This window comes from Petromyzon marinus, chromosome 49 (genome assembly GCF_048934315.1).
Source record: "Petromyzon marinus isolate PM22_M1 ecotype Great Lakes invasive population chromosome 49, UKy_Petmar_22M1.pri1.0, whole genome shotgun sequence".
In the NCBI taxonomy this organism is placed as follows: Eukaryota; Metazoa; Chordata; class Hyperoartia; order Petromyzontiformes; family Petromyzontidae; genus Petromyzon; species Petromyzon marinus.
Window position 1 is genome coordinate 986,427 of NC_133715.1, and position 23,913 is coordinate 1,010,339.

A 23,913-nucleotide genomic window follows, 5' to 3' on the forward strand; every position below is an offset into this window, starting at 1 on the left:
TTCAGCCTGCACGCGCCTTAGTCTTTGTGCTATCGCCTACTGTGCTCTACCAAAGAAGATGTGTCTCGCTTTGCATACAACGATGTTGATTTTAATTACAATGAGTAGCAAGGCTGTGAAGAGTTCTGGTAGTGGTGCTCGTGGAAGTGAACTCAAGAAAAGCTATGACTCTTGAACAAAAACTCGATGTGATAGAATGAACGAAACTAAAGAACACGTGATGACATTATTCGCGCAACGGGACTTACCGAATCCACGCTGCGCATTATTCGTGGCTTTGCAGAAACAAGGAAAAGCTGTAATTTTACTACCCCCTAACCCCTTAATTCCCATTGAATCAAAGGTTGTTATTATAACTACCGCGTTATCGGAGACCATGCTTTATATTTACACTTCGTGAGAGTGCCTCTCAGCGTCCCTGACAGGCGTGGCCTGGATGTGATTTCATCATCAAGTTGGATTTCGATGATTCTCGCACGCAGCGCGTGCCCTGGACAACCCCTTGCAACCGCCGCAGCTTGTTCTAATTTAATTGTCTCTCTCGTTGAGAGACTGCGACCTTCCTTATGAATTGTTCCAGGTAATGTCCGGTTGACTAAGACGTCGCAAATGTGCACCCGAGTGACAAGTTATTTCTGTGTTTGCTATGCGTACTTGTGCGGATGCTGCGACGAGTCCTGGGCCAGAATGAGCTCGGATCTGCACAGGATTTCGACATTATCGAAAGCCGCCGCCGCCGCCCGTGCATGATCCCTGAATCAACAACGCTCTGCAGAACAAACGCGGCAGTGACGGCAGAAACGGCAGGCGCCGAAGCTTCCAACATCCCCCGCCTGCGGCCCTGGTGCGTGGCCTGTGACCGCGTCGCACACTCGCACCGGAATGCTGACTCAAGACGATGGCTGTGCCCCGGGGCCTCGCGGCTGTCACGCTCGCAGCCTCGCTTTGGTTTCGCCGCTCACCTCCCCCCCCCACACACACCACCCCCACAGCCCTCTCATCAATAGCCAGCAGCGGAGCGCCCGCCTCTCTAATGCCGGGTTCACGCATTCCTCCGCCCTCCCGAGCCGCGAGTTCGCGCGAGTGCCGGTGCGGTGTTTTGACACTCGTTGGCATCATATCGGTGTCATGGAGACGAAGCTATTTGTGGATAGTTCAAAACGAAAAAACCCATGACTAACCCTAGCAGAATTCGTTCTAGTTCCTGTACTACCCAGCCGCATGCGACAAGAGATAAATACATTCCATTTTTGGGATGGAAGAAACAATATATTGTATAGTGCCGAGGTGTGTTCGGGTTTGAATGGACGGAGACGTTGATGTTCAACAACGCAGGTACAAAATCACCGCGTGTATTTAAGTTATTCAATTACACGAAATAGGGGACACTCCAGGCCTTGGGGGACAAGTTTGGATTATGTTTCATTGTAAAATAACGCACGGTATAGCTGAACACGTGTGCAGCACGGCACGACGGGAGAACCCATAACACCTTGCGAACGCACCAGATGAAGTGCACAGTTTGTGCACAGGAGCGTCTGAATCACCATCATCATTGAGCGATCGCAGTGTGTTCATCTGTGTGTGAACATTTAGTAACCAAGTACACGCAAATCCGTTCCAACAATTGGTTCCTTCTTCTTTGACGATGTCCACATTTACACCACCCAGTGCAGGAGATTTCCCCGATTTAATAATTATTCGTCAGAGGATGTGCCCTCCTCGCCCGAGAGCCAAGTTCGTTCCTGTCCTGTGCGATTAGATTTTCAAAAGAATAATCTCGCGAGTAGCGTGTCCATCTTTCTCTCCACAAGGGCAACCACTTGTGGGTTGTCATTCCACCTCTCATTGCCACTGCTCGCATGCCACCCATTGCTGTGACATCTTCAACCTTTGTCCGTGTGGGCTTCTCCGATTTCTTCTCGTTCCTCTCCTGATCATTCACTCAGACAAATCTGAGTGCATGACACTTTTTTTACGTCACTTCAGTGCATTTCACCCTCATGAGGGCCGGCTTTCACGTTGCTCATGAGCTTAAGGTCGCCGACGGTCCGGATTTGACCCAGACAGTCCTGGAATTGTCGTCTGTCTTCGGGTGGCAGGGACCGATTTGTAGCCGGATCTGGTATCGGTATTGCCGTGTTACACGCTATCACAGGAGACTACCCAGTGTGAACAGACCTTGGCTGACTGAGAAATATGTCCAGGATTGATTTGGTGGAAAAGGTGGCCACGCCAGGTGAGTTCCTCACCAACAATACGGAAGCGAGCCAAGCGACTCCTCTGCTTCCTATCACTCATAGCGCTCCACTCGTGTGGCTAAAGACAAAGCGCTGCTGTCAACCGCCCATCCGAACATTACAAGGGAATAATAGTTAAACACAATTTGGGTTCATAACGCACACTAAACTAAAACATTTTATTTTATTTTACCAGGTTGGACCCACTGAGCTATATAGCTCTTTTTCAGAAGCGACCTGGCAACAAATGATATCTCGACGAAGTGGAAATTTATAGTCGCAGCCAACTACTCTAAACTTTGGGGAAAAGAGACATGCAAACTCCAAATATAGAGGCGTCAGGGTCGGGAACGAATCCACGACCTACTGTATACCTAGCGAGGGAGTTAACATCTCCGAGCCACCGTGGCGTTACTCAAATGAATCAGACCTGCTGTTTCGCCACTCTACTTACTCGCTCACCAGCGGTCAGTCGCCTCCTTATCACTCTTCTATCGCTACTTCACTCACTCATTTCAAACTACCCATGTTATCATCACAATGCAGGTTATACAGGCGTCAGGGTCGAACCCACGGCCTCCTGTATATCAGGCGAGGTAGTTAACATCTCCTAGCCACCGTGGCGCCCGATGTGGAGCAGTGGCACAGTGGTCACGCACGTGCGTACATTGAACTTCTTTCGTAGCCAACCGTGCTAATCGGAGGTGCGCCGAGTGGAGTTCCATTCCTGGCCAGGGCTAACATCTGTGGCGAGTGGTAGCCGAGCAGGTCCTGAACCCCCTCTTCTTCCCGAACCCGTACGGAACAGTGTAGCGAGCTTTGGTGAAACAACTCCTAGCGACTGACACAGCATGAGTGGGATGCCTTCATCCAGCAGCGAATTGATAACCGCATCAACGATGGGACCATTGAACAGCGTTCCTCTGGTGATCGCCGTCCGGCCGGTAATGACGCTGTGAGAGCGGACTTGAGGCTCTACACCGTGGCAGGATTTTTCAGAAATGTTTGCGACCAAAGAGAAAGTCAAGATTGCATTTGAAACGGCAAACTTTATTAAAAACGTGTCATTATTTTGTTCTTCATGACGGCACCTCTATGGTAGCATACCATGAGACATCAGAGATAGATACAATTGCTAATTTGTTGCAAGCTTCGTCACATCACATAACTCTACCACCATAGCGTAACACTGCCATATGTCTGCACACTGCAGAATACCTATAAAATAGCCGTATAAATACTGTAATCAAAAGCATGCAAAGTACCACGGAAATATAATAAGAATATGCTGGAGAGGCGGTCGGATGGAGGGAACGGGAGATCGTCACTCGGCGTGCCGCGATCCCCAGCCCCTTCCGCATAATGCGATGGATCCTCACGATGCTCCAAGAGTCAATCCTCGATTTTTTTCCACCGTGCAAAATGTGGCGCCTAAAGTTTGCTGCAGGGGTCACGTGAACCCACTTCAGGACTGACGCGTGCACGTTTTGATGCGTGCATGCGTCGTTAAGCGAATTTGTCGAATTAAATAATTGGCCAGCGGAACCCCAAAAGGCATTTGTATTGGATCTCTGCAGCTCATTGCAGTGAATCAACACAAAAGTACAGCGGATCACAGTGGCGTAAACTATCGAGCGTGCATGCCGGTGTAACGATACCCAGGAATCGGCTTCTGTGTCCCGGTGGCAGAGGAGTTAATTTGTACTGAGGCCTGGTACCGGGATGGTGTTGAACCTTTTTTATGGTTACAGAATACCGCACAGCTTTGATGGAGCTAGGCTGGCTGAGAAACATGCCCAGCCTTGTTCCGTGGAAAGGTGGCAGGCCTAGCTTATGGGTTTAGAGTGGTTCCAGGCTCGGTGCTATGAAGGAGTCAATTGGGCAGGGGAACATATCTCACTGTCTTGTGTTGGTGCCCGTACCCAACCCGTACCAAGACGCTGACTGGTAACACTCGAATTTACACGAGGACGAATATTTTGGTTGTAAATAGCAGTGCGGTGTTTCTGACGAACATTTTTTGTTACCTCGTATGAAGGAAAAAAACCTCACAAAATTATGAGATTAACGTGTTCTAGATACACAGGGTACATTTGACGACACATTTCACTTTTGATCAAATGTGCCTGCTTCACGGCAGTGGAAAAACCTTACACCTATTTTATTTATCCACTGTTCGTTTGTTGTGTAGATTACCGAGGCAGGAGCCGATGACAGAATCACCCAGGATGCACCCGATCTTGCCCCACTTCGGAAGTTAAGCAGGGCTTGAGCCTGGACGGTACTTGGGCGGTACTTGGGCGGGCGACAGCCGTGCATAAAATTGGGTAGGTTGTGCAGTACTGTGCTACGTCCCACCGTGTGTGCCGCCACATCTTCGCCGACCTCTACTGCTCGGTGTGGTGAAGATGGTGAAATGTGGCAGAGGGAGGCCCTCGTCCAGAAGTGGACGAGAAAAGGGCTGGTGGACATGTGCGGTGAGCGGCGGCGAGGCCAGTCGGTCTGGTGGTGGTGATGAGGCAGTGGGGCCGCTGTGACGTCGAGAGGCGTGAGGATGCCGGCGCAAACGGAGGAGGAGCAGGGTGCAAACGTTAACGACCACGCACTGTGCGACTTTAAAGGAGACGCGACCCAAATACAAACATCTCATGCGTTAAGGACGCGCCACACGTCAGGGAGTGATGTTGTAGCACCCTCTAGTGGCACCACTGCCCTGCGGTTGGCTGTATCCCTCTGCAATGTGCCGTTGGGATTTTAAAGTCTGCGGAGGTGAGTTTTCCACTTGTCCCGGGTTTGATCCAGACGGACCAGGAAATTGGCATGTGTCTGTCCGGGTGGCACAATTTGATTTGTACCGAGATCTGGTACCGGTATTGTGTTGAACTGTACGACAGGATACTGCACCGTTTCTGATTGAACGAGTTTTGAGAAATGTGTCAGAAACATGTCCGAGTTTTGTGGAAAAGGTGGCGACACTATTCGAGTTCACCTGGTAGATGGTGTACCCACTCACGAAAGTCCAAACTGCTGCACTCCCAGATGATCGACGCTACTTTATCGACCAAATTAAATGCCCCCCCCACATACTTTTGTTTGGCTCGCGTCTTTCTTTAATCGCACTTTTAGCGTCGTCGTTAAAAGGAGGCGAAGGACGCGGCGCACATTTGGTCTGAGATAATCAAATCCTCCGCTCCTGCTGTGGAGAAGCGTCGTTCTGCCTTCACGGTGGCGGCTGCGGCGTGGCACTCCGGCGATGGCCTCGAGCTCAGAACGCGCGAGCCTCCATGTTGGCACGGAGCATGAGCGCCACGGGGACCCACACTCCCGGCGTCTCGGCGATGCGCAGGAACGCCGCCTGCTCGTCCCCGCGAGCGTCATTCCACGGCGCCACTCGCTCGTAACTGAAGCCTGCGGAGCAGTGCACAGGGCAGCGCCACCCGACACGCACAAAGACAAAGATCCCCCGTGTAGCCTTAATAGACTGTTGGGGCAAGTGCCGTTAGCGAGCACCTATGTAGGCCGGGTACGGCACACGAGGGGGTGGGTGACCAACACCACGCCCGGCCGCCTTTGTCTCCCCAGTGGCGATGTTTGCACACCGCACCAGGTATTCATTTGAGGCCGAGTCGACCTAAGGGAGGCCCAGGACCGATTCAGATAATCATCACCGGTGTTGGCCACGAGCGGGAATCGAACTCGGACCACCGGGTTCGTAGCGCAGCGTAGCGCTAACCCGCTACACTACCGCTCCCCACACCAACATCCACACACATACAGACACACGCAGAAGACATGCGCTCATGCACGCCCGTACGCACGCACCTGTGCCAGTGCCCAGCCGCACACCACCCAGGAAGTGGTTGCTGGACAGAGACTCGTGGTCCCAGAGCGTGAGCTCCAGGCTGACCTCGGGCAGCTCCTGAACGGGCAGCCCCTCGAAGATGAACGTGTGGTTCCACACTGGGTTGACCGTCTTGCGTACCACAGGGGTCTTCTGCTTCGTCACCTTGTGCTCATCCGGAAGGAGGTATCTGCTCATCGTGTGTGTGCATGTGTGTGCATGTGTGTGTATACGTGCGTGTGTGTATACGTGCGTGTGTGTGTATACGTGCGTGTGTGTATGTGTATACGTGCGTGCATGTGTGTGTATACGTGCGTGTGTGTATACGTGCGTGTGCGTGCATGTGTGTATACGTGCGTGTGTGTATATGTGTGTGCATGTGTGTGTATACGTGCGTGTGTGTGTGCATGTGTGTGTATATACGTGCATATGCGTGTGCAGGGAGCGATAGTGTAGCGGTTAGCGCGCTGCGCTATGAACCTGGCGACCCGGGTTCGATTCCCACTCACGGCCAACACCAGTGACGATTATCTGAACCGGTCCCGGGCCTCCCCTAGGTCGACTCAGCCTCAAATGAGTACCTGGTGCAGTGTGTAAACATTGCCACTAGGGAGACAAAGGCGGTCGGGCGTGGTGCTGGCCACCCACCCCCTGGTGTACCGTTCCGGCCTTCATAGGTGCTCGCTAACAGCACTTGCCCCTACCGTCTGTTAAGGCTATATGGGGGATCTTTGTCTTTGTAGAATAGCACTTAGCGTGCTGCGCTTCAAACCAGGTGACCTGAGTTCCAATACCAGCGGCGATTATGTTTTTCTTGAAAACGGATTTTAGTGTTTATTATGTTTTCCTTCCCCCACACCTTCGATTAGCACCGTTTGTGTTATGGTCGAAACGTCGTGAGAATTTTTTAATTGTTTTATATATTTTTTATTATTTTATTGTTTTCCTTCAACGTGACTTTACCGAAAGAGCTAAGAATATGGTGCTAAAGAAGTTTAACATAAAGTACATACATGCGAGGGGGTGGGTGGTCAACATCATGCCCAGCCGCCTTTGTTTCCCCAGTGCTGATGCTTAGTACTCACCACACCAGGCACTCAAATAAGCTCGGGACAACTGGTCATTGTTGGTGAGCGAGAGTCGAACTCGCTGCGTTCGTGGCACAGTGGCAGTTAACCAATGCGCCACCGCTCCCCACTCGCACACACAGAGAGACCGTATAAAACTCCACACAGAGAGAGAGAGACCGTATAAAACTCCACACAGAGAGACCATATAAAACTCCACACAGAGAGACCGTATAAAACTCCACACAGAGAGACCATATAAAACTCCACACAGAGAGAGACCGTATAAAACTCCACACACAGAGAGACCGTATAAAACTCCACACACAGAGAGACCGTATAAAACTCCACACACAGAGAGACCGTATAAAACTCCACACAGAGAGACCGTATAAAACTCCACACACAGAGAGACCGTATAAAACTCCACACAGAGAGAGAGAGAGACCGTATAAAACTCCACACAGAGAGAGACCGTATAAAACTCCACACACAGAGAGAGACCGTATAAAACTCCACACACAGAGAGAGACCGTATAAAACTCCACACACAGAGAGAGACCGTATAAAACTCCACACACAGAGAGAGACCGTATAAAACTCCACACACACAGAGAGACCGTATAAAACTCCACACACAGAGAGAGACCGTATAAAACTCCACACACACAGAGAGACCGTATAAAACTCCACACACAGAGAGAGACCGTATAAAACTCCACACACAGAGAGAGACCGTATAAAACTCCACACAGAGAGACCGTATAAAACTCCACACACAGAGAGAGACCGTATAAAACTCCACACAGAGAGACCGTATAAAACTCCACACACAGAGAGAGACCGTATAAAACTCCACACACAGAGAGAGAGACCGTATAAAACTCCACACACAGAGAGACCGTATAAAACTCCACACACAGAGAGACCGTATAAAACTCCACACAGAGAGAGACCGTATAAAACTCCACACACAGAGAGACCGTATAAAACTCCACACACAGAGAGACCGTATAAAACTCCACACACAGAGAGACCGTATAAAACTCCACACAGTGAGACCGTATAAAACTCCACACACAGTGAGACCGTATAAAACTCCACACACAGAGAGACCGTATAAAACTCCACACAGAGAGACCGTATAAAACTCCACACAGTGAGAGAGACCGTATAAAACTCCACACACAGAGAGACTGTATAAAACTCCACACACAGAGAGACCGTATAAAACTCCACACACAGAGAGAGACCGCATAAAACTCCACACACAGAGAGACCGTATAAAACTCCACACACAGAGAGACCGTATAAAACTCCACACAGTGAGAGACCGTATAAAACGCCACACAGAGAGAGACCGTATAAAACTCCACACAGAGAGACCGTATAAAACTCCACACACAGAGAGACCGTATAAAACTCCACGCAGAGAGACCGTATAAAACTCCACACACACAGAGAGAGACCTATAAAACTCCACACAGAGAGAGACCGTATAAAACTCCACACACAGAGAGACCGTATAAAACTCCACACAGAGAGAGAGAGACCGTATAAAACTCCACACAGAGAGACCGTATAAAACTCCACACAGAGAGAGAGAGACCGCATAAAACTCCACACACAGAGAGACCATATAAAACTCCACACAGAGAGACCGTATAAAACTCCACACACAGAGAGACCGTATAAAACTCCACACAGAGAGAGACCGTATAAAACTCCACACACAGAGAGACCGTATAAAACTCCACACACAGAGAGACCGTATAAAACTCCACACACAGAGAGACCGTATAAAACTCCACACACAGAGAGAGACCATATAAAACTCCACACACAGACAGAGACCATATAAAACTCCACACACAGAGAGACCGTATAAAACTCCACACACAGAGAGACCGTATAAAACTCCACACACAGAGAGACCGTATAAAACTCCACACAGAGAGAGAGAGACCGTATAAAACTCCACACAGAGAGACCATATAAAACTCCACACAGAGAGAGACCATATAAAACTCCACACAGAGAGAGACCGTATAAAACTCCACACAGAGAGGCGCCGGCCTCTTGATGGTGGTGGTGGGAATGGGGGGGGGGGCCCCCGCTCTCACCCTTTGACGAAGGGGTTGGAAGTGCGCCCGGCCTTGGCTGCCGTCAGGTTCTTGGCGCCCTTGATGTTGATGTGCAGCTCCCCCGTGGGCAGGGGCCGCCTCTTCCCCTTCCCCTTGCCGTCTGCCGCGCGCGCACAACCACCGGGACGATTGACACGGAGCCGCGACCATTCGCGTGCGAGCGCTGTCCAATAGTCGCGAAATCAAAGCGATGTCCTGCTCAAAATGAGCACTGGGGCGGTGCTCATCGCCTCCTTACGGCCCCGAGGCAGTGGTGGAGGTTTCACATTGCAATGGCAGATGCAATAAGGCATTTACTGTTGAGCTCCTAACAAAGTGGTATTATTTTATAGACCTCGTAGGGATGATGGGGTGCATTAACCCCCAACCAGGATTTTATTTCGCGACCTTCTGATGGAACATCTTTATTTGGAAGGGATTTTCCAGGTGTAAATTTTCCTCGATAAACATTTTGTAAAAACCACTTGCACGCCTCTTCCAAATCCCATGAATGAGGCTCCCAGAATTCTGCTACTATTATCATCAGCCACGATCAATCCACTGCTGTATGAAGGCCTTCTCAAGCCGTCACGATCTCTCACAGGCTGCCTTCACAGCTTCATCTCCGCGACGGAAATTGGCGCAGCTATCCAAGCTCTCACGAACCGAGGCCGAAAACGAACATTATTGAGAAAACTATTTTATAAGTGGCACGACCGGACTAGGCCCCTGGCTCTGGGCTCCTCTCAGACTTCGGGGCGGGCGTGGGGGGCAGCAGATAAATTTACGTGGGGGGGGGGGAGCGGAGCACTGTAATGGTGACGACACCGAGACGGAGGAGGCTGGGCCACAAAGCGGACACACTCGGTGGTGCGAGGCACCGCCAGGCTGGGCCCCGCTGGTGGGCACCATAACTCACTAGGAGACTCACCAGGAGGAGACTCACCGGGAGGAGACTCACCAGCAGGAGACTCACCAGCAGGAGACTCACCAGGAGGAGACTCACCGGGAGGAGACTCACCGGGAGGAGACTCACCGGGAGGAGACTCACCGGGAGGAGACTCACCAGGAGGAGACTCACCGGGAGGAGACTCACCGGGAGGAGACTCACCAGCAGGAGACTCACCGGGAGGAGACTCACCAGGAGGAGACTCACCAGGAGGAGACTCACCAGGAGGAGACTCACCGGGAGGAGACTCACCGGGAGGAGACTCACCAGCAGGAGACTCACCGGGAGGAGACTCACCAGGAGGAGACTCACCAGCAGGAGACTCACCAGCAGGAGACTCACCAGGAGGAGACTCACCAGGAGGAGACTCACCGGGAGGAGACTCACCAGGAGGAGACTCACCGGGAGGAGACTCACCAGGAGGAGACTCACCAGGAGGAGACTCACCAGGAGGAGACTCACCAGCAGGAGACTCACCAGCAGGAGACTCACCAGGAGGAGACTCACCAGCAGGAGACTCACCAGGAGGAGACTCACCAGCAGGAGACTCACCAGGAGGAGACTCACCAGGAGGAGACTCACCAGGAGGAGACTCACCAGCAGGAGACTCACCGGGAGGAGACTCACCAGGAGGAGACTCACCAGCAGCAGACTCACCGGGAGGAGACTCACCGGGAGGAGACTCACCAGGAGGAGATTCACCAGGAGGAGACTCACCGAGAGGAGACTCACCAGCAGGAGACTCACCGGGAGGAGACTCACCAGCAGGAGACTCACCGGGAGGAGACTCACCGGGAGGAGACTCACCAGCAGGAGACTCACCAGGAGGAGACTCACCGGGAGGAGACTCACCAGGAGGAGACTCACCAGGAGGAGACTCACCAGGAGGAGACTCACCGGGAGGAGACTCACCAGGAGGAGACTCACCGGGAGGAGACTCACCGGGAGGAGACTCACCAGCAGGAGACTCACCGGGAGGAGACTCACCAGGAGGAGTCACCGGGAGGAGACTCACCAGCAGGAGACTCACCGGGAGGAGACTCACCGGGAGGAGACTCACCCCGGGAGGAGACTCACCAGCAGGAGACTCACCAGCAGGAGACTCACCGGGAGGAGACTCACCGGGAGGAGACTCACCCCGGGAGGAGACTCACCAGCAGGAGACTCACCGGCAGGAGACTCACCGGGAGGAGACTCAACGGGAGGAGACTCACCAGCAGGAGACTCACCGGGAGGAGACTCACCAGCAGGAGACTCACCGGGAGGAGACTCACCAGCAGGAAACTCACCGGGAGGAGACTCACCAAGAGGAGACTCACCAGCAGGAGACTCACCGGGAGGAGACTCACCAAGAGGAGACTCACCAGCAGGAGACTCACCGGGAGGAGACTCGGGCTGGGGCTGCTCGGTGGGGGCGATGTACTTGAGGGCAAGGATGAGCTCGCCCTTGTACTGGGGGCTCGCCTCTGTGATGTTTTCCACCTGGGGCAGATGAACGGGCACAGCCGCTTGCAATGGACGCGAGGATTCAGAATGCTCGCGGGATAACAAAGAGTTCACAGTGGGATGGAGAAAGTGGAGCAGTGCATCAGAATCGAAGTCTTTATTTAGACTGGAGGGGGAATCCGATGAGCTATGAAGCTTTCTTTCTCACAGAATTCCAGTAGGGGCACGATATTGGTGCAAAGTTCAACAGTTCAACAGCGTTGGCTCAAGCAAGGCTGACTCTGCTAATGAGACGATGAATGTCGAAGCCAGAACATAGTTCACCATTTATTATTTATTTAACTTCTCATTTTACCAGGTAAGACCCCACTGAGCTATAAAGCTCTTTTTCAGCAGCCCTGACCTGGCTATCACAAGTTATGGCTCAACGAAGTGGCTTACACCCGAGTACAACGTTTAGGTAAGCAAGTCACTAAAAATAAAGTATATGAGTACAAATTGCAAAAGTACAACAACTCCTGCCGATTCTTCAACACTGAATGCAAGCTTGGGCAAGGAAGCAAAACAACATCAGTCCCAGACCACACCAAGGCCACAGATAGTAGTCCCTCAGTGCACATTGAGAAGGAGAAAGGGGGGTGTTGTAATCGGCAGTGAGTGGGTGAGCCGGTGAGCGAGTGAGTGGGTTGGTGAGTGTCAATGAGACCTGCCGTACTCTGGTTGAACTCACAAGCCGTGAGTTTCTGGGAGACCGATTCCTCAATACGGGTAAAAGAATCAAAGCTATGGAGATCAGTGAAACGGTAACCATGATGGTTGCGGCTATGGAAGAGACGGAGGCGGCTGACCGCCGATGAGCGAGTGAGCGACTGAAGTGAATCGGCAAGCGCAGGTTCATTAATAACTCTGACCCATTAATCAGGACCTCAATAACATCCCTCGTCATCGCTTGAAGTCACGCTGCAAGCCCGTTCGGAGCCATGCGCTTAACTTTGAACAATGCGAATTCAACCCCGATGAAGCCTGAAGAGCTGACTGGAGTTCAAAAGAACTCACAAACGAACACCTTGTGAAAGACCCAACGCAGAAGATCCCTGGGTTTTATCTTCCACGGAGCTCACGGTCCACCCTAAATCGAATCCACACAAACCATGGCAGCAGATGTGGATACCTGATGCACAAATGGAAAATTAAAAACTCTCCAGTAGTGTGCGACTGTGGTCATCCAGAACAGGACCGTACAATGTATAACGAGGCAATTCCTCGATCCACAAATACGAAGGAGACATCACAGGGATACACTCTGCTGCTTCTGACGCGGTTATCTGGCTTGAAGGTGAAATTGTAGTTATTGTTCTGCATCTACATCATCCGTACGAAAGAAAAGAAGAATCATCCCCACTGCTATCCAGTACAGTCAGGTGGGAACTGGGAGCTCCATTCCAGATATGCCAAGGAGGCACACATCCTTCACACCCGCACTCATAGCCAAGCTATGCATATATCACGCTTGTAGCACTGAAATGGTAGGAAACCAACACGTTTCCCTTTCACACGAGTGGCCTATGTCAGTGTGTGGTTTGCACTGCAGCGGGGTGGTTAATTATCCTGAAGAATTTTAGCAGAGCAGTTAGTTAAATAAATTAATGAGCAGCTAAAGGAGTCTCACGCCTGTGGCGGCTGTTGTGGTTGTGTGGTGCTGTGGCCAGAGCTCATCTAAGGCGCGGAGGTTTTCAAGATCGCCCTTCACGGTGGATAAAATGTGTAACGCTTTGTGGGAGGTCAACAGTGGTTGGGTTGGACACGTTACAGCGTGGTGCTTGCGCCAGGCTAGGTGCACTCAGAGGTTATTTTAATGGAATGAGTAACCATGTTGTTTTTGTTGTGCACATATTTTAAAATGACAAAGTGGCTTTGAAATTGATGTGAGATATTGGCAGCTTAAATCTCAGTCAAATGACGACTCAACCCATCATACCTCTGAAGCTGGTAAAATAAGTACCAATTTGTGGGGAAGTCAACCCGCACCTACTGGACATGTGTGAAAGAGAGCTTCATAGCTCATCGGATTTCTCCAGTCGGAATACAGATTCTGATTCTGGCTATCCTTTGGAGAAACTGGCCCCCGCGCAAAGGGAATGCGGAATGTCCACCACTGGCTCTGCAGGGCCGTGAACAACAATCCCGAGGCTGCTGCCTTGGGAACGTGGAATTTCCCGCAGCAAAGGGATTGCGCGTTACCCGGGGCTGCAGCGCACACCAGCGGTCGTCCCCGCGCTCCAGGTCGCAGCAGTCGAGCGGCAGCGACGCTTGGCCCAGAAAGGAGTTGTGGCGGAAACTGTCGTGGTGCCACACGGAGAGGTGGACGCAGCGGACCTCCAGCTGCGTGTGGCTGATCGCATACTGCACATGCACACATGCACACATGAATACATGCACACATGAATACATGCACACATGCACACATGAATACATGCACACATGAATACATGCACACATGCACACATGAATACATGCACGCATGCACGCATGCACACATGCACACATGAATGCATGCACACATGCACACATGAATACATGCACACATGCACACATGAATACATGCACACATGCACGCAAGCACACATGCAAAACGGACTGTTGGGGAAAGTGCTACGAGCGAGTAGCACCTATAGAGGCCGGCACGGCACACAACGGGGTGGGCGGGCAGCACCAGGCCCAGCCGTCTTTGTCTCCCCAGTGGCGATGTTTACACACCACACCAGGTACACATTGAAGGCTGAGTCGACCTAGGGGAGGCCCAGGACCGGTTCAGATAATCGTCACTGGTGTTGGTCGTAAGCGGGAATCGAACCCGGGTCGCCGGGTTCGTAGTGGAGCGCGCTAACCCCTACACTATCGCTTACCGCACACACAAAGACAAAGATCTCCAATTCAGCCTCTAGCAGACTGTTGGGGAAAGTGCTACTAGCGAGTAGCACCTATGAAGGCCGCCACGGCACACGAGGGGGTGGTTGGCCAACACCACGCCCGGCTGCCTTTGTCTCCCGAGTAGCGATGTTTCCACACTGCACCAGGTTCTACATTCGAGCCTAGGTCAACCTAGGGGAGGCCCAGGACCGGTTCAGATAATCCTCACTGGCGTTGGCCGTGAGCGGGAATCGAACCCGGGTCGCCGGGTTCGTAGTGCAGCGTGCTAACCGTTACACTGTCGCTTACTGCACACATGCGCACACACAGACAGGAGTTTGGTTTGTAGTGTACTGTACACACACAGACACATACTACACGTGACAAATGTACACGCGTGCTAATGTCCCTCGCACCTTCAGTGTCTCGTTGAACACAGGGTTGATGGTGTTCTTCTTGATCTTGGTTTTCCGCTTGCCTTGGCGAGACTTGTCAGGCAGGAGGTACACCTTGACGTAACTATCAGGGATAGATCCGCACGGGGTTAGAGGCACCTTCCGAGATGGGCGGTGAGCGTCGGGGTTCAGGCGTCAAGTTGATGAACCCGGTTAGAACTCAACAGAGCCAGAATGAGTCTCATTCGCGACAGTGACCTGGGTTGCCAAAATAACAAAGGCAACAACGTAAAAACAAGTCCGACAATGAACTTAACAGAGATCAGAGCCAAAGGAACTGTGTAGCATAAAAAAATGAAAAGAACCTACCGACGTATATCAATTGAAAACAAAATCACTGAAACAGGAGGTTGCTTGGACAATTGACTTTTACAAAAAAACATTCACAGCCAAACGAAGTGAGAGAGATCACGACGTGGATTCCGATGCCGTCCAGTGGCCATCGCGCCGACACGGAACGGAGCCGAATTCCTACAGACGATTGGGCGCAAAAGGAACGCTCGCTAAAAACTCCCACGCGAGGCCTTGCAGGGCGTCCACTCTGGAACACGACCGCGGTGGTTCAAGACAACACGGCCCCCCTTGTCGATCCACCGCTGGATAAAGGCTTCCCCGACGCCGCGTCGGTCACGGGGTCGGTGAAGCTGCGGCTCCACGCCGGTTGGTGTACTGCGGTGAAGGGGGTAGGGCTGGGTAGGCGTGCGGTGATTCACCGCTGGAAATTTGAAATTCCGGGTGGCCGTTCAATTCAGGAATTAGTTCCTTTTTTGACCTCATGGTTCGCAGCCTTGAACCCATCGCGTCTCGCGCTTCTCTTTTGTTAATTCTGTTGCGGGACGATCGTCAGGCACAATCCAAATGCATTTAGCAAGAACTTAAAGGCTTGATCTTAATCGATGCATCATTACACCCCCGAATGTTGTTCGTCTGTACAATTTAATCCCGAATGTGTGACGTCTGGGCCATACTGTAGGGACAGCAATTTACAAAAAAAGACTAAGACAAAGATCCCCGTATATAGCTTTAACAGACATTTGAGGCAAGTGCTGTTCGTGAGTAGTACCTATGGAGGACGGTACGGCACACGAGGGGGTGGGTGGCCAGCACCACGCCCGGCTGCCTTTGTCTCCCCATTGGCGATGTTTACACACCGCACCGGGTACTCAGTTGAGGCTGTGTCGACCTAGGGGAGGCCCGGGACCGGGTCAGATAATCGTCACTGGTGCTGGCCGTGAGCAGTAATGAAACCCAGGTCGCCAGGTTCGTAGTGCAGTGCCGCTAATCGCTACACTACCGCTCCCCGCAGCACTTTACCACCCACCGTGCCACATTCCTCTCGCGACAGTCGAACCCAAATGTAATTCTCAGAGCTGCAATTGAGCCAAATTCATTGAAGGACCAAAGTGTAATTTAACTGGGCGACCATGCTGAGACATTAACACATCAGAACCCCCAACGGTAGGGCATTCACCACTTGTTGCAGAGGTTTGCTCTTGGCATCCGGCAGGCCGCCCTGGTTAATGCTGCGATGAGTATATTAACTATAATATACTCCACGGCATCCACTTCACAATAGACGTTAACGATCCCCCGGCGTAATTCAAAGAAGAGTCGGTCATCGTGTGCCATCGTCATTGTACAAATTTGCAAAATAAAAAAAGGTAACTCAATTAACAGTCTTGCAACTCAAATAATGCTGTCCTGGATAAACAAGCAGAATAATAACAAAAACAACAACAAATAATACAAATAAAAGAGCACTTGAGTCATGCAGGAAATTAAACTGTCATCTTTTGTGCAACTGCCAGTAAATTGGCAAAGGCTGACCAGCTCCCTGATGCATCAGCTGCACAAAAAAACTGCGCTCACGCCAACGCAAACATATCACACATAAGACAGATTGCTTTGCTGGGTAAACATGCACAATGACAACGACAATTACAGTAATTATCACGGGCGGCTGAAACCCAGATTCAAGGCAGCGGTGCTGGCTCGGCGCCCCATCCTTGCTCGACTTGAGTCGTCGCGTGCCCGTCACTCGGCGGAGCGAGCAAACGTGTGGGCGGGCGTTTGCGCGTGTGAGTAAGCGTGTGAGTAAGCGTGTGAGGGTAAGCGTGTGTGAGTAAGCGTGTGAGAGTAAGCGTGTGAGTAAGCGTGTGAGGGTAAGCGTGTGTGAGTAAGCGTGTGAGAGTAAGCGGGTGTGTGAGTAAGCGTGAGAGTAAGCGTGTGTGAGAGTAAGCGTGTGTGAGCGTAAGCGTGTGAGCGTAAGCGTGTGAGAGTAAGCGTGTGAGAGTAAGCGTGTGTGAGTAAGTGTGTGAGAGTAAGCGTGAGAGTAAGCGTGTGAGAGTAAGCGTGTGAGCGTAAGTGTGAGAGTAAGCGTGTGAGAGTAAGTGTTTGAGAGTAAGCGTGTGAGTAAGCGTGTGAGAGTAAGTGTGTGTGTGAGTAAGTGTGTGAGATTAAGCGTGTGTGAGTAAGCGTGTGTGTGAGTAAGTGTGTGAGAGTAAGCGTGTGAGAGTAAGCGTGTGAGAGTAAGCGTGTGAGAGTAAGCGTGTGAGCGGAAGTGTGAGGGTAAGTGTGTGTGAGTAAGCGTGTGAGAGTAAGCGTGTGTGAGAGTAAGCGTGTGTGAGTAAGCATGTGAGAGTAAGCGTGTGAGCGTAAGCGTGTGAGAGTAAGCGTGTGTGAGAGTAAGCGTGTGAGCGTAAGCCTGTGTGAGAGTAAGCGTGTGAGAGTAAGCGTGTGAGAGTAGGCGTGTGTGAGTAAGCGTGTGTGTGAGTAAGTGTGTGAGAGTAAGCGTGTGAGAGTAAGTGTGAGAGTAGGCGTGTGAGAGTAAGCGTGTGAGAGTAAGCGTGTGTGAGTAAGCGTGTGTGAGTAAGCGTGTGAGAGTAAGCATGTGAGAGTAAGTGTGTGAAAGTAAGCGTGTGTGAGAGTAAGCGTGAGAGTAAGCGTGTGTGAGAGTAAGCGTGTGTGAGAGTAAGTGTGAGAGTAAGCGTGTGAGAGTAAGCGTGTGAGAGTAAGCGTGAGTGAGAGTAAGCGTGTGAGCGTAAGTGTGTGAGAGTAAGCATGTGAGAGTAAGCGTGTGAGAGTAAGCGTGTGAGAGTAAGCGTGAGAGTAAGCGTGTGTGAGAGTAAGTGTGTGTGAGAGTAAGCGTGTGTGAGAGTAAGCGTGTGTGAGAGTAAGCGTGTGTGAGAGTAAGTGTGAGAGTAAGCGTGTGTGAGAGTAAGTGTGAGAGTAAGTGTGAGAGTAAGCGTGTGAGTAAGTGTGAGAGTAAGTGTGTGTGAGAGTAAGTGTGAGAGTAAGCGTGTGAGAGTAAGTGTGTGTGAGAGTAAGCGTGTGAAAGTAAGCGTGTGTGAGAGTAAGCGTGTGTGAGAGTAAGCGTGTGTGAGAGTAAGTGTGAGCGTAAGTGTGAGAGTAAGCGTGTGTGAGAGTAAGTGTGAGAGTAAGCGTGAGAGTAAGCGTGTGTGAGAGTAAGTGTGTGTGAGAGTAAGCGTGTGTGAGAGTAAGCGTGTGTGAGAGTAAGCATGTGTGAGAGTAAGCGTGTGTGAGAGTAAGTGTGAGAGTAAGCGTGTGTGAGAGTAAGTGTGAGAGTAAGTGTGAGAGTAAGCGTGTGAGTAAGTGTGAGAGTAAGTGTGTGTGAGAGTAAGTGTGAGAGTAAGCGTGTGAGAGTAAGTGTGTGTGAGAGTAAGCGTGTGAAAGTAAGCGTGTGTGAGAGTAAGCGTGTGTGAGAGTAAGCGTGTGTGAGAGTAAGTGTGAGAGTAAGCGTGTGTGAGAGTAAGTGTGAGAGTAAGTGTGAGAGTAAGCGTGTGAGAGTAAGCGTGTGAGAGTAAGCGTGTGAGAGTAAGCGTGTGTGAGTAAGTGTGAGAGTAAGCGTGTGAGAGTAAGTGTGAGTGTAAGTGTGAGAGTAAGTGTGAGAGTAAGCGTGTGAGAGTAAGCGTGTGAGAGTAAGCGTGTGTGAGTAAGTGTGAGAGTAAGCGTGTGAGAGTAAGTGTGAGTGTAAGTGTGAGAGTAAGTGTGAGAGTAAGCGTGTGAGAGTAAGCGTGTGAGCGTAAGCGTGTGAGAGTAAGTGTGAGAGTAAGTGTGAGAGTAAGCGTGTGTGAGGGTAAGTGTGTGTGAGACTAAGTGTGAGAGTAAGCGTGTGAGGGTAAGCGTGTGAGGGTAAGCGTGTGTGAGTAAGCGTGTGAGAGTAAGCATGTGAGAGTAAGTGTGTGAAAGTAAGCGTGTGTGAGAGTAAGCGTGAGAGTAAGCGTGTGTGAGAGTAAGCGTGTGTGAGAGTAAGTGTGAGAGTAAGCGTGTGAGAGTAAGCGTGTGAGAGTAAGCGTGAGTGAGAGTAAGCGTGTGAGCGTAAGTGTGTGAGAGTAAGCATGTGAGAGTAAGCGTGTGAGAGTAAGCGTGTGAGAGTAAGCGTGAGAGTAAGCGTGTGTGAGAGTAAGTGTGTGTGAGAGTAAGCGTGTGTGAGAGTAAGCGTGTGTGAGAGTAAGCGTGTGTGAGAGTAAGTGTGAGAGTAAGCGTGTGTGAGAGTAAGTGTGAGAGTAAGTGTGAGAGTAAGCGTGTGAGTAAGTGTGAGAGTAAGTGTGTGTGAGAGTAAGTGTGAGAGTAAGCGTGTGAGAGTAAGTGTGTGTGAGAGTAAGCGTGTGAAAGTAAGCGTGTGTGAGAGTAAGCGTGTGTGAGAGTAAGCGTGTGTGAGAGTAAGTGTGAGAGTAAGTGTGAGAGTAAGCGTGTGTGAGAGTAAGTGTGAGAGTAAGCGTGAGAGTAAGCGTGTGTGAGAGTAAGTGTGTGTGAGAGTAAGCGTGTGTGAGAGTAAGCGTGTGTGAGAGTAAGCATGTGTGAGAGTAAGCGTGTGTGAGAGTAAGTGTGAGAGTAAGCGTGTGTGAGAGTAAGTGTGAGAGTAAGTGTGAGAGTAAGCGTGTGAGTAAGTGTGAGAGTAAGTGTGTGTGAGAGTAAGTGTGAGAGTAAGCGTGTGAGAGTAAGTGTGTGTGAGAGTAAGCGTGTGAAAGTAAGCGTGTGTGAGAGTAAGCGTGTGTGAGAGTAAGCGTGTGTGAGAGTAAGTGTGAGAGTAAGTGTGAGAGTAAGCGTGTGTGAGAGTAAGTGTGAGAGTAAGTGTGAGAGTAAGCGTGTGAGAGTAAGCGTGTGAGAGTAAGCGTGTGAGAGTAAGCGTGTGTGAGTAAGTGTGAGAGTAAGCGTGTGAGAGTAAGTGTGAGTGTAAGTGTGAGAGTAAGCGTGTGAGAGTAAGCGTGTGAGAGTAAGCGTGTGAGAGTAAGCGTGTGTGAGTAAGTGTGAGAGTAAGCGTGTGAGAGTAAGTGTGAGTGTAAGTGTGAGAGTAAGTGTGAGAGTAAGCGTGTGAGAGTAAGCGTGTGAGCGTAAGCGTGTGAGAGTAAGTGTGAGAGTAAGTGTGAGAGTAAGCGTGTGTGAGGGTAAGTGTGTGTGAGACTAAGTGTGAGAGTAAGCGTGTGTGAGAGTAAGCGTGCGAGCGGGGGCACTCACGGGTCACAGCGCTTGGTGCGCTCCTCCCCGTACGCCAGGTTGCGGCACTGGCGCAGGGTGAGCGAGAGAACGCCCACGCGGTAGTCGTACGACACCGAGAAGTTGATGTCGCCGGAGACGCGAGCCGCTCCGCCGCTCCTGGGAGGGGCGTCCGTGTCGCTGCACAGGCTGCTGCTGCTGCACAGGCTCGCCTAGAGGGGACGGGCCGTGGTCACGCGCCGGGGCGGGTGGAGGTCCGGCGCTCACTCCTCGACAGCTACCACCACGGTTACCGTTCCCGTGACGTTCGCTCACTGCCTCCTCTGCCCATGTCGAGGGCTTGGTCTACCAGACACCAGCTGCGTCATCTCGTCCACTACACGTTGTTCGACCAGCAACCACACTGCAGGTCAAAACGCAACCATACTGCTCCGCTTTGTAATATTCGCTCCTAGCATCTCATTAACCCAACCTTGCTCGATACAAGAAACGTGTTACACTCTTATCGATTACAAATCTCACGACAGTGACGTGTGTTGCTGGCCGTTTGATGTTTTGAGGTGGTGCTGCCCTTTTCCAGATTCATGGGCATGGACGAGGCTGGAACATTTTTTCCAATGTTCTTATTCAAGATAAACTATATTTTTAACACTTGGCGACATGGGCAGTCTGAGCCCCGGACTGTCCCAGCTTTACAGGGAAAATTGATATTCTGTAACAAACAAAAAACACACATCCCCCATATAGCCTTCTGGGTCAAGTGCTGTTAGCGAGTCTACTCAGAGCTGATGTTTACTTATTTCACCGGAGACTTATTTAAGGCCGAGTCGACCCAGGGGAAGCGAAGGACTGGTTCAGATATGAATTGTTACTTGTGTTCTGCATGGCTGAGAATTGAACCTCGGTGGCCGCTCCCCAAACACGCTGTAGCTGTCCACATAGCAGATGCCACACTCTGTTGTTACTATACGTTCTATACTAAAACTATAACTAAACCTATTTTTTATTTTACCAGGTAAGGCCCACTGAGCTATGTAGCTCTTTTTCAGAAGCGACCTGGTTATCACAAACGAAAGTTCAACGAAGTGGCTTATCACGTGGACATTTATAGCAGCCAAATACTCTAAACGCGTGTTTCTAAATGCGGAGGGAAAAGCCGGAGGACTCGGAGATAAATCCACGTGGCCACGGGGAGAGAGACACGCAAACTCCAATTATACAGCTCGCGTCAAGGTCGGGATGGAACCCACGACCTCCTGTAGACCGGGCGAGAGCACTGAGCCGGCACTGCTGAGATCCTGGGGTTGTATAATAAGCAGTCACCTGCGATTAAACTGGGTTTTCAAGTCGAGACAGTTGATGGTCTTATTCTGGTCACCAATGGCTCTTGTGGGAAAATACACATCACGTTCAGTTTGTTTCTTCACTCAATTTTACTAAATTGTAGTTCTGAGAATTTAAAAAAACGTAAGTTTGACTGTCACGCACTGAACATTACTCGCAGTTGCAGAGCAAATGACATCCGGCCGGGTGGCCCAGCCGCAGTGAGCGGCTCCAGATCAGAATGTTGTGATTTAAAATCCTGGGACGTAGTCGATTCAATTGATAATCCCTCCGAGGGTCAATAGAACGAGCACCACTTAGTGGGGAAGCCAACAGTGGTTGGGTTAGTGATGGGTCCGGTGCGGTACGTATCGAGCCGTACTGAACCCGGCCCCGGGGGAAGGGGGGCGGGGGATTTCCCGCCCGCCCGCCACCTGCCCTTGGCACCAGAGCCGACCTCACGACGTCGCCACGTTAACTCACGGAGTCGCCATCATGGTCAGGGAGGGTCAAGCGCTTCATCCGTTCGGGGGTGAGCTGCGCGGAGATGGAGCCAGGGTAGCGTGGGAGACACACGGGGCCGCTCACGTCACACACGGGCAGGGACAGCAAGGCATGCGCTCGTGGCTCGCTGCTCACGGCACGCGGCTCGTGGCACGCGGCAGCCACCCAAGCTACGGCACAAACAGCAAAGGCGTTAGTGCCAAGCAGGACGGTAAGGCGGAAGGAGCACGGGGTCACAGTCATTTATTATATTCTTAGCTCTTTCGGTAAAGTCACCTGATGACGACCGTTTGTGTTATGGTCGAAACGTCGTGAGAATTTTTATTGTTATATATATTTTATTATTTTGTTGTTTCCCTTCAACGTGACTTTACTGAAAGAGCTAAGAATATGAATTACTGCAGTCACAAAAGCTTTAAATCAAAATTTAAGTCATTTATTAGTCACGCACACACACGTTAGACGCAGTCTCGATGACTTCGTTATCGGCTGTCGTGTAGGGGTTAGTGTGCATGTACAAGCCACGCTTTGTCAATCTGCTGCTGGATGATGGCCCATGCCTGCAGCTTACGGGGGTTATGTGACCATACTTCACCACGCTGGTCGGTGAGGGTTGGTAAAGACAGGGAGCGTCCGTGTGTAACACAGACACGCAATAAATATTGCTGCACTGTTCCCAGCTAGCGACCACGTTGTATGTATCCATAATAGAGGGGTTTTTTTGGTTAAATCGCGTAAATATAGATGTGTGGTAAAACCCGCCAACTACTCGATATAGCCAATTAGTAAGGTTTGTCCTGTAAACAAAACGTGCCAATTAGTTACCACTTCAGCAGACCCACATTTACAATTTGAGTACGTTGTATGTTGAACTTCTTTCGCACCGTACGTAGCCAACCATGATAATCAGAGGTGCCGTGCAGCTGCCTATAGCAACTCGTTTGTGCCCGCCAACCGGCTACCCAGAGCACTATCCAGGGGCGAACCTGCTTACCTTCTGAGATCTTATTAAATCGAGTCTGTCGTGGGTGATTTGCCTAGGGACCTGGGAATGTGTGAATGTACAAGTCCTCATCTGGCTGCCCACGCTCAGCGGCAGCTTCTACGCCGCAGAAACCTCGCGATCATTCCATCTCAGTTGACGTGGTTGGTGTTCTGAGAAGGGCCGGTATGGTGTGCCGGAGTGTCCCCGGAAACTAACTAAACTAAAAAATAGTTTTGCCAGGTAAGGCCCACTGAGCTATGTGTAGCTCTTTTTCAGAAGCGACCTGGCCACAAACGACAGCTCAATGAAATGGCTCATCACGTGGACATTTATTGCAACCAAATACTCTAATCACGTGATGTTTATTCTAAATGTGGAGGGAAAAACTGGAGGACCCGGAGACAAATCCACGCGACCATGGGGAGAACTTGCAAACTCCAAATATACAGGCGTTAGGGTCAGGATCGAAACCCACGACCACCTGTGTGCCAGGCGAGGTAGTTAACATTTCCTAGTCACCGTGGCAGCACCACCGGTGGGGCGTGGCGAAGCCGTGCGTCCCAGGCTTCTGGCCCACGCCTTCAGCTTCTTGAGTCAAAGAATAAAGTATCAT

At 51.0% G+C, this 23,913-nt stretch overlaps 2 protein-coding genes across 9 annotated transcripts in view; both read right to left on the reverse strand.

The window, feature by feature from the left end:
- Positions 1-3,274: 3,274 nt before the first annotated feature.
- LOC116953007 (synaptotagmin-like protein 5) overlaps positions 3,275-23,913 on the reverse strand; it is a 95,510-nt gene continuing 74,871 nt past the window's right edge. For 4 of the 8 annotated variants that reach the window (XM_032972809.2, XM_032972813.2, XM_032972812.2 and 1 more), the window contains 8 exons: positions 22,295-22,348; positions 20,510-20,700; positions 14,993-15,095; positions 13,908-14,069; positions 11,585-11,702; positions 9,272-9,392; positions 6,063-6,271; positions 3,275-5,648 (listed from right to left, as the gene is read on the reverse strand). In XM_032972809.2, the coding sequence (XP_032828700.2) occupies positions 5,506-5,648; positions 6,063-6,271; positions 9,272-9,392; positions 11,585-11,702; positions 13,908-14,069; positions 14,993-15,095; positions 20,510-20,700; positions 22,295-22,348 (1,101 nt within the window). In that variant the 3' untranslated portion in view covers positions 3,275-5,505. Of the gene's footprint in view, positions 5,649-6,062; positions 6,272-9,271; positions 9,393-11,584; positions 11,703-13,907; positions 14,070-14,992; positions 15,096-20,509; positions 20,701-22,294; positions 22,349-23,913 lie in introns of those variants that run through there. The other 4 variants (XM_032972810.2, XM_032972811.2, XM_032972816.2 and 1 more) reach the window with 4 other exon arrangements.
- LOC142931132 (uncharacterized) lies at positions 9,399-11,370 on the reverse strand (the record flags this gene model as incomplete). Its single annotated transcript, XM_076074704.1, has 1 exon — positions 9,399-11,370. A coding segment is annotated over one exon (1,353 nt), but the record flags the coding sequence as incomplete, so codon positions are not given.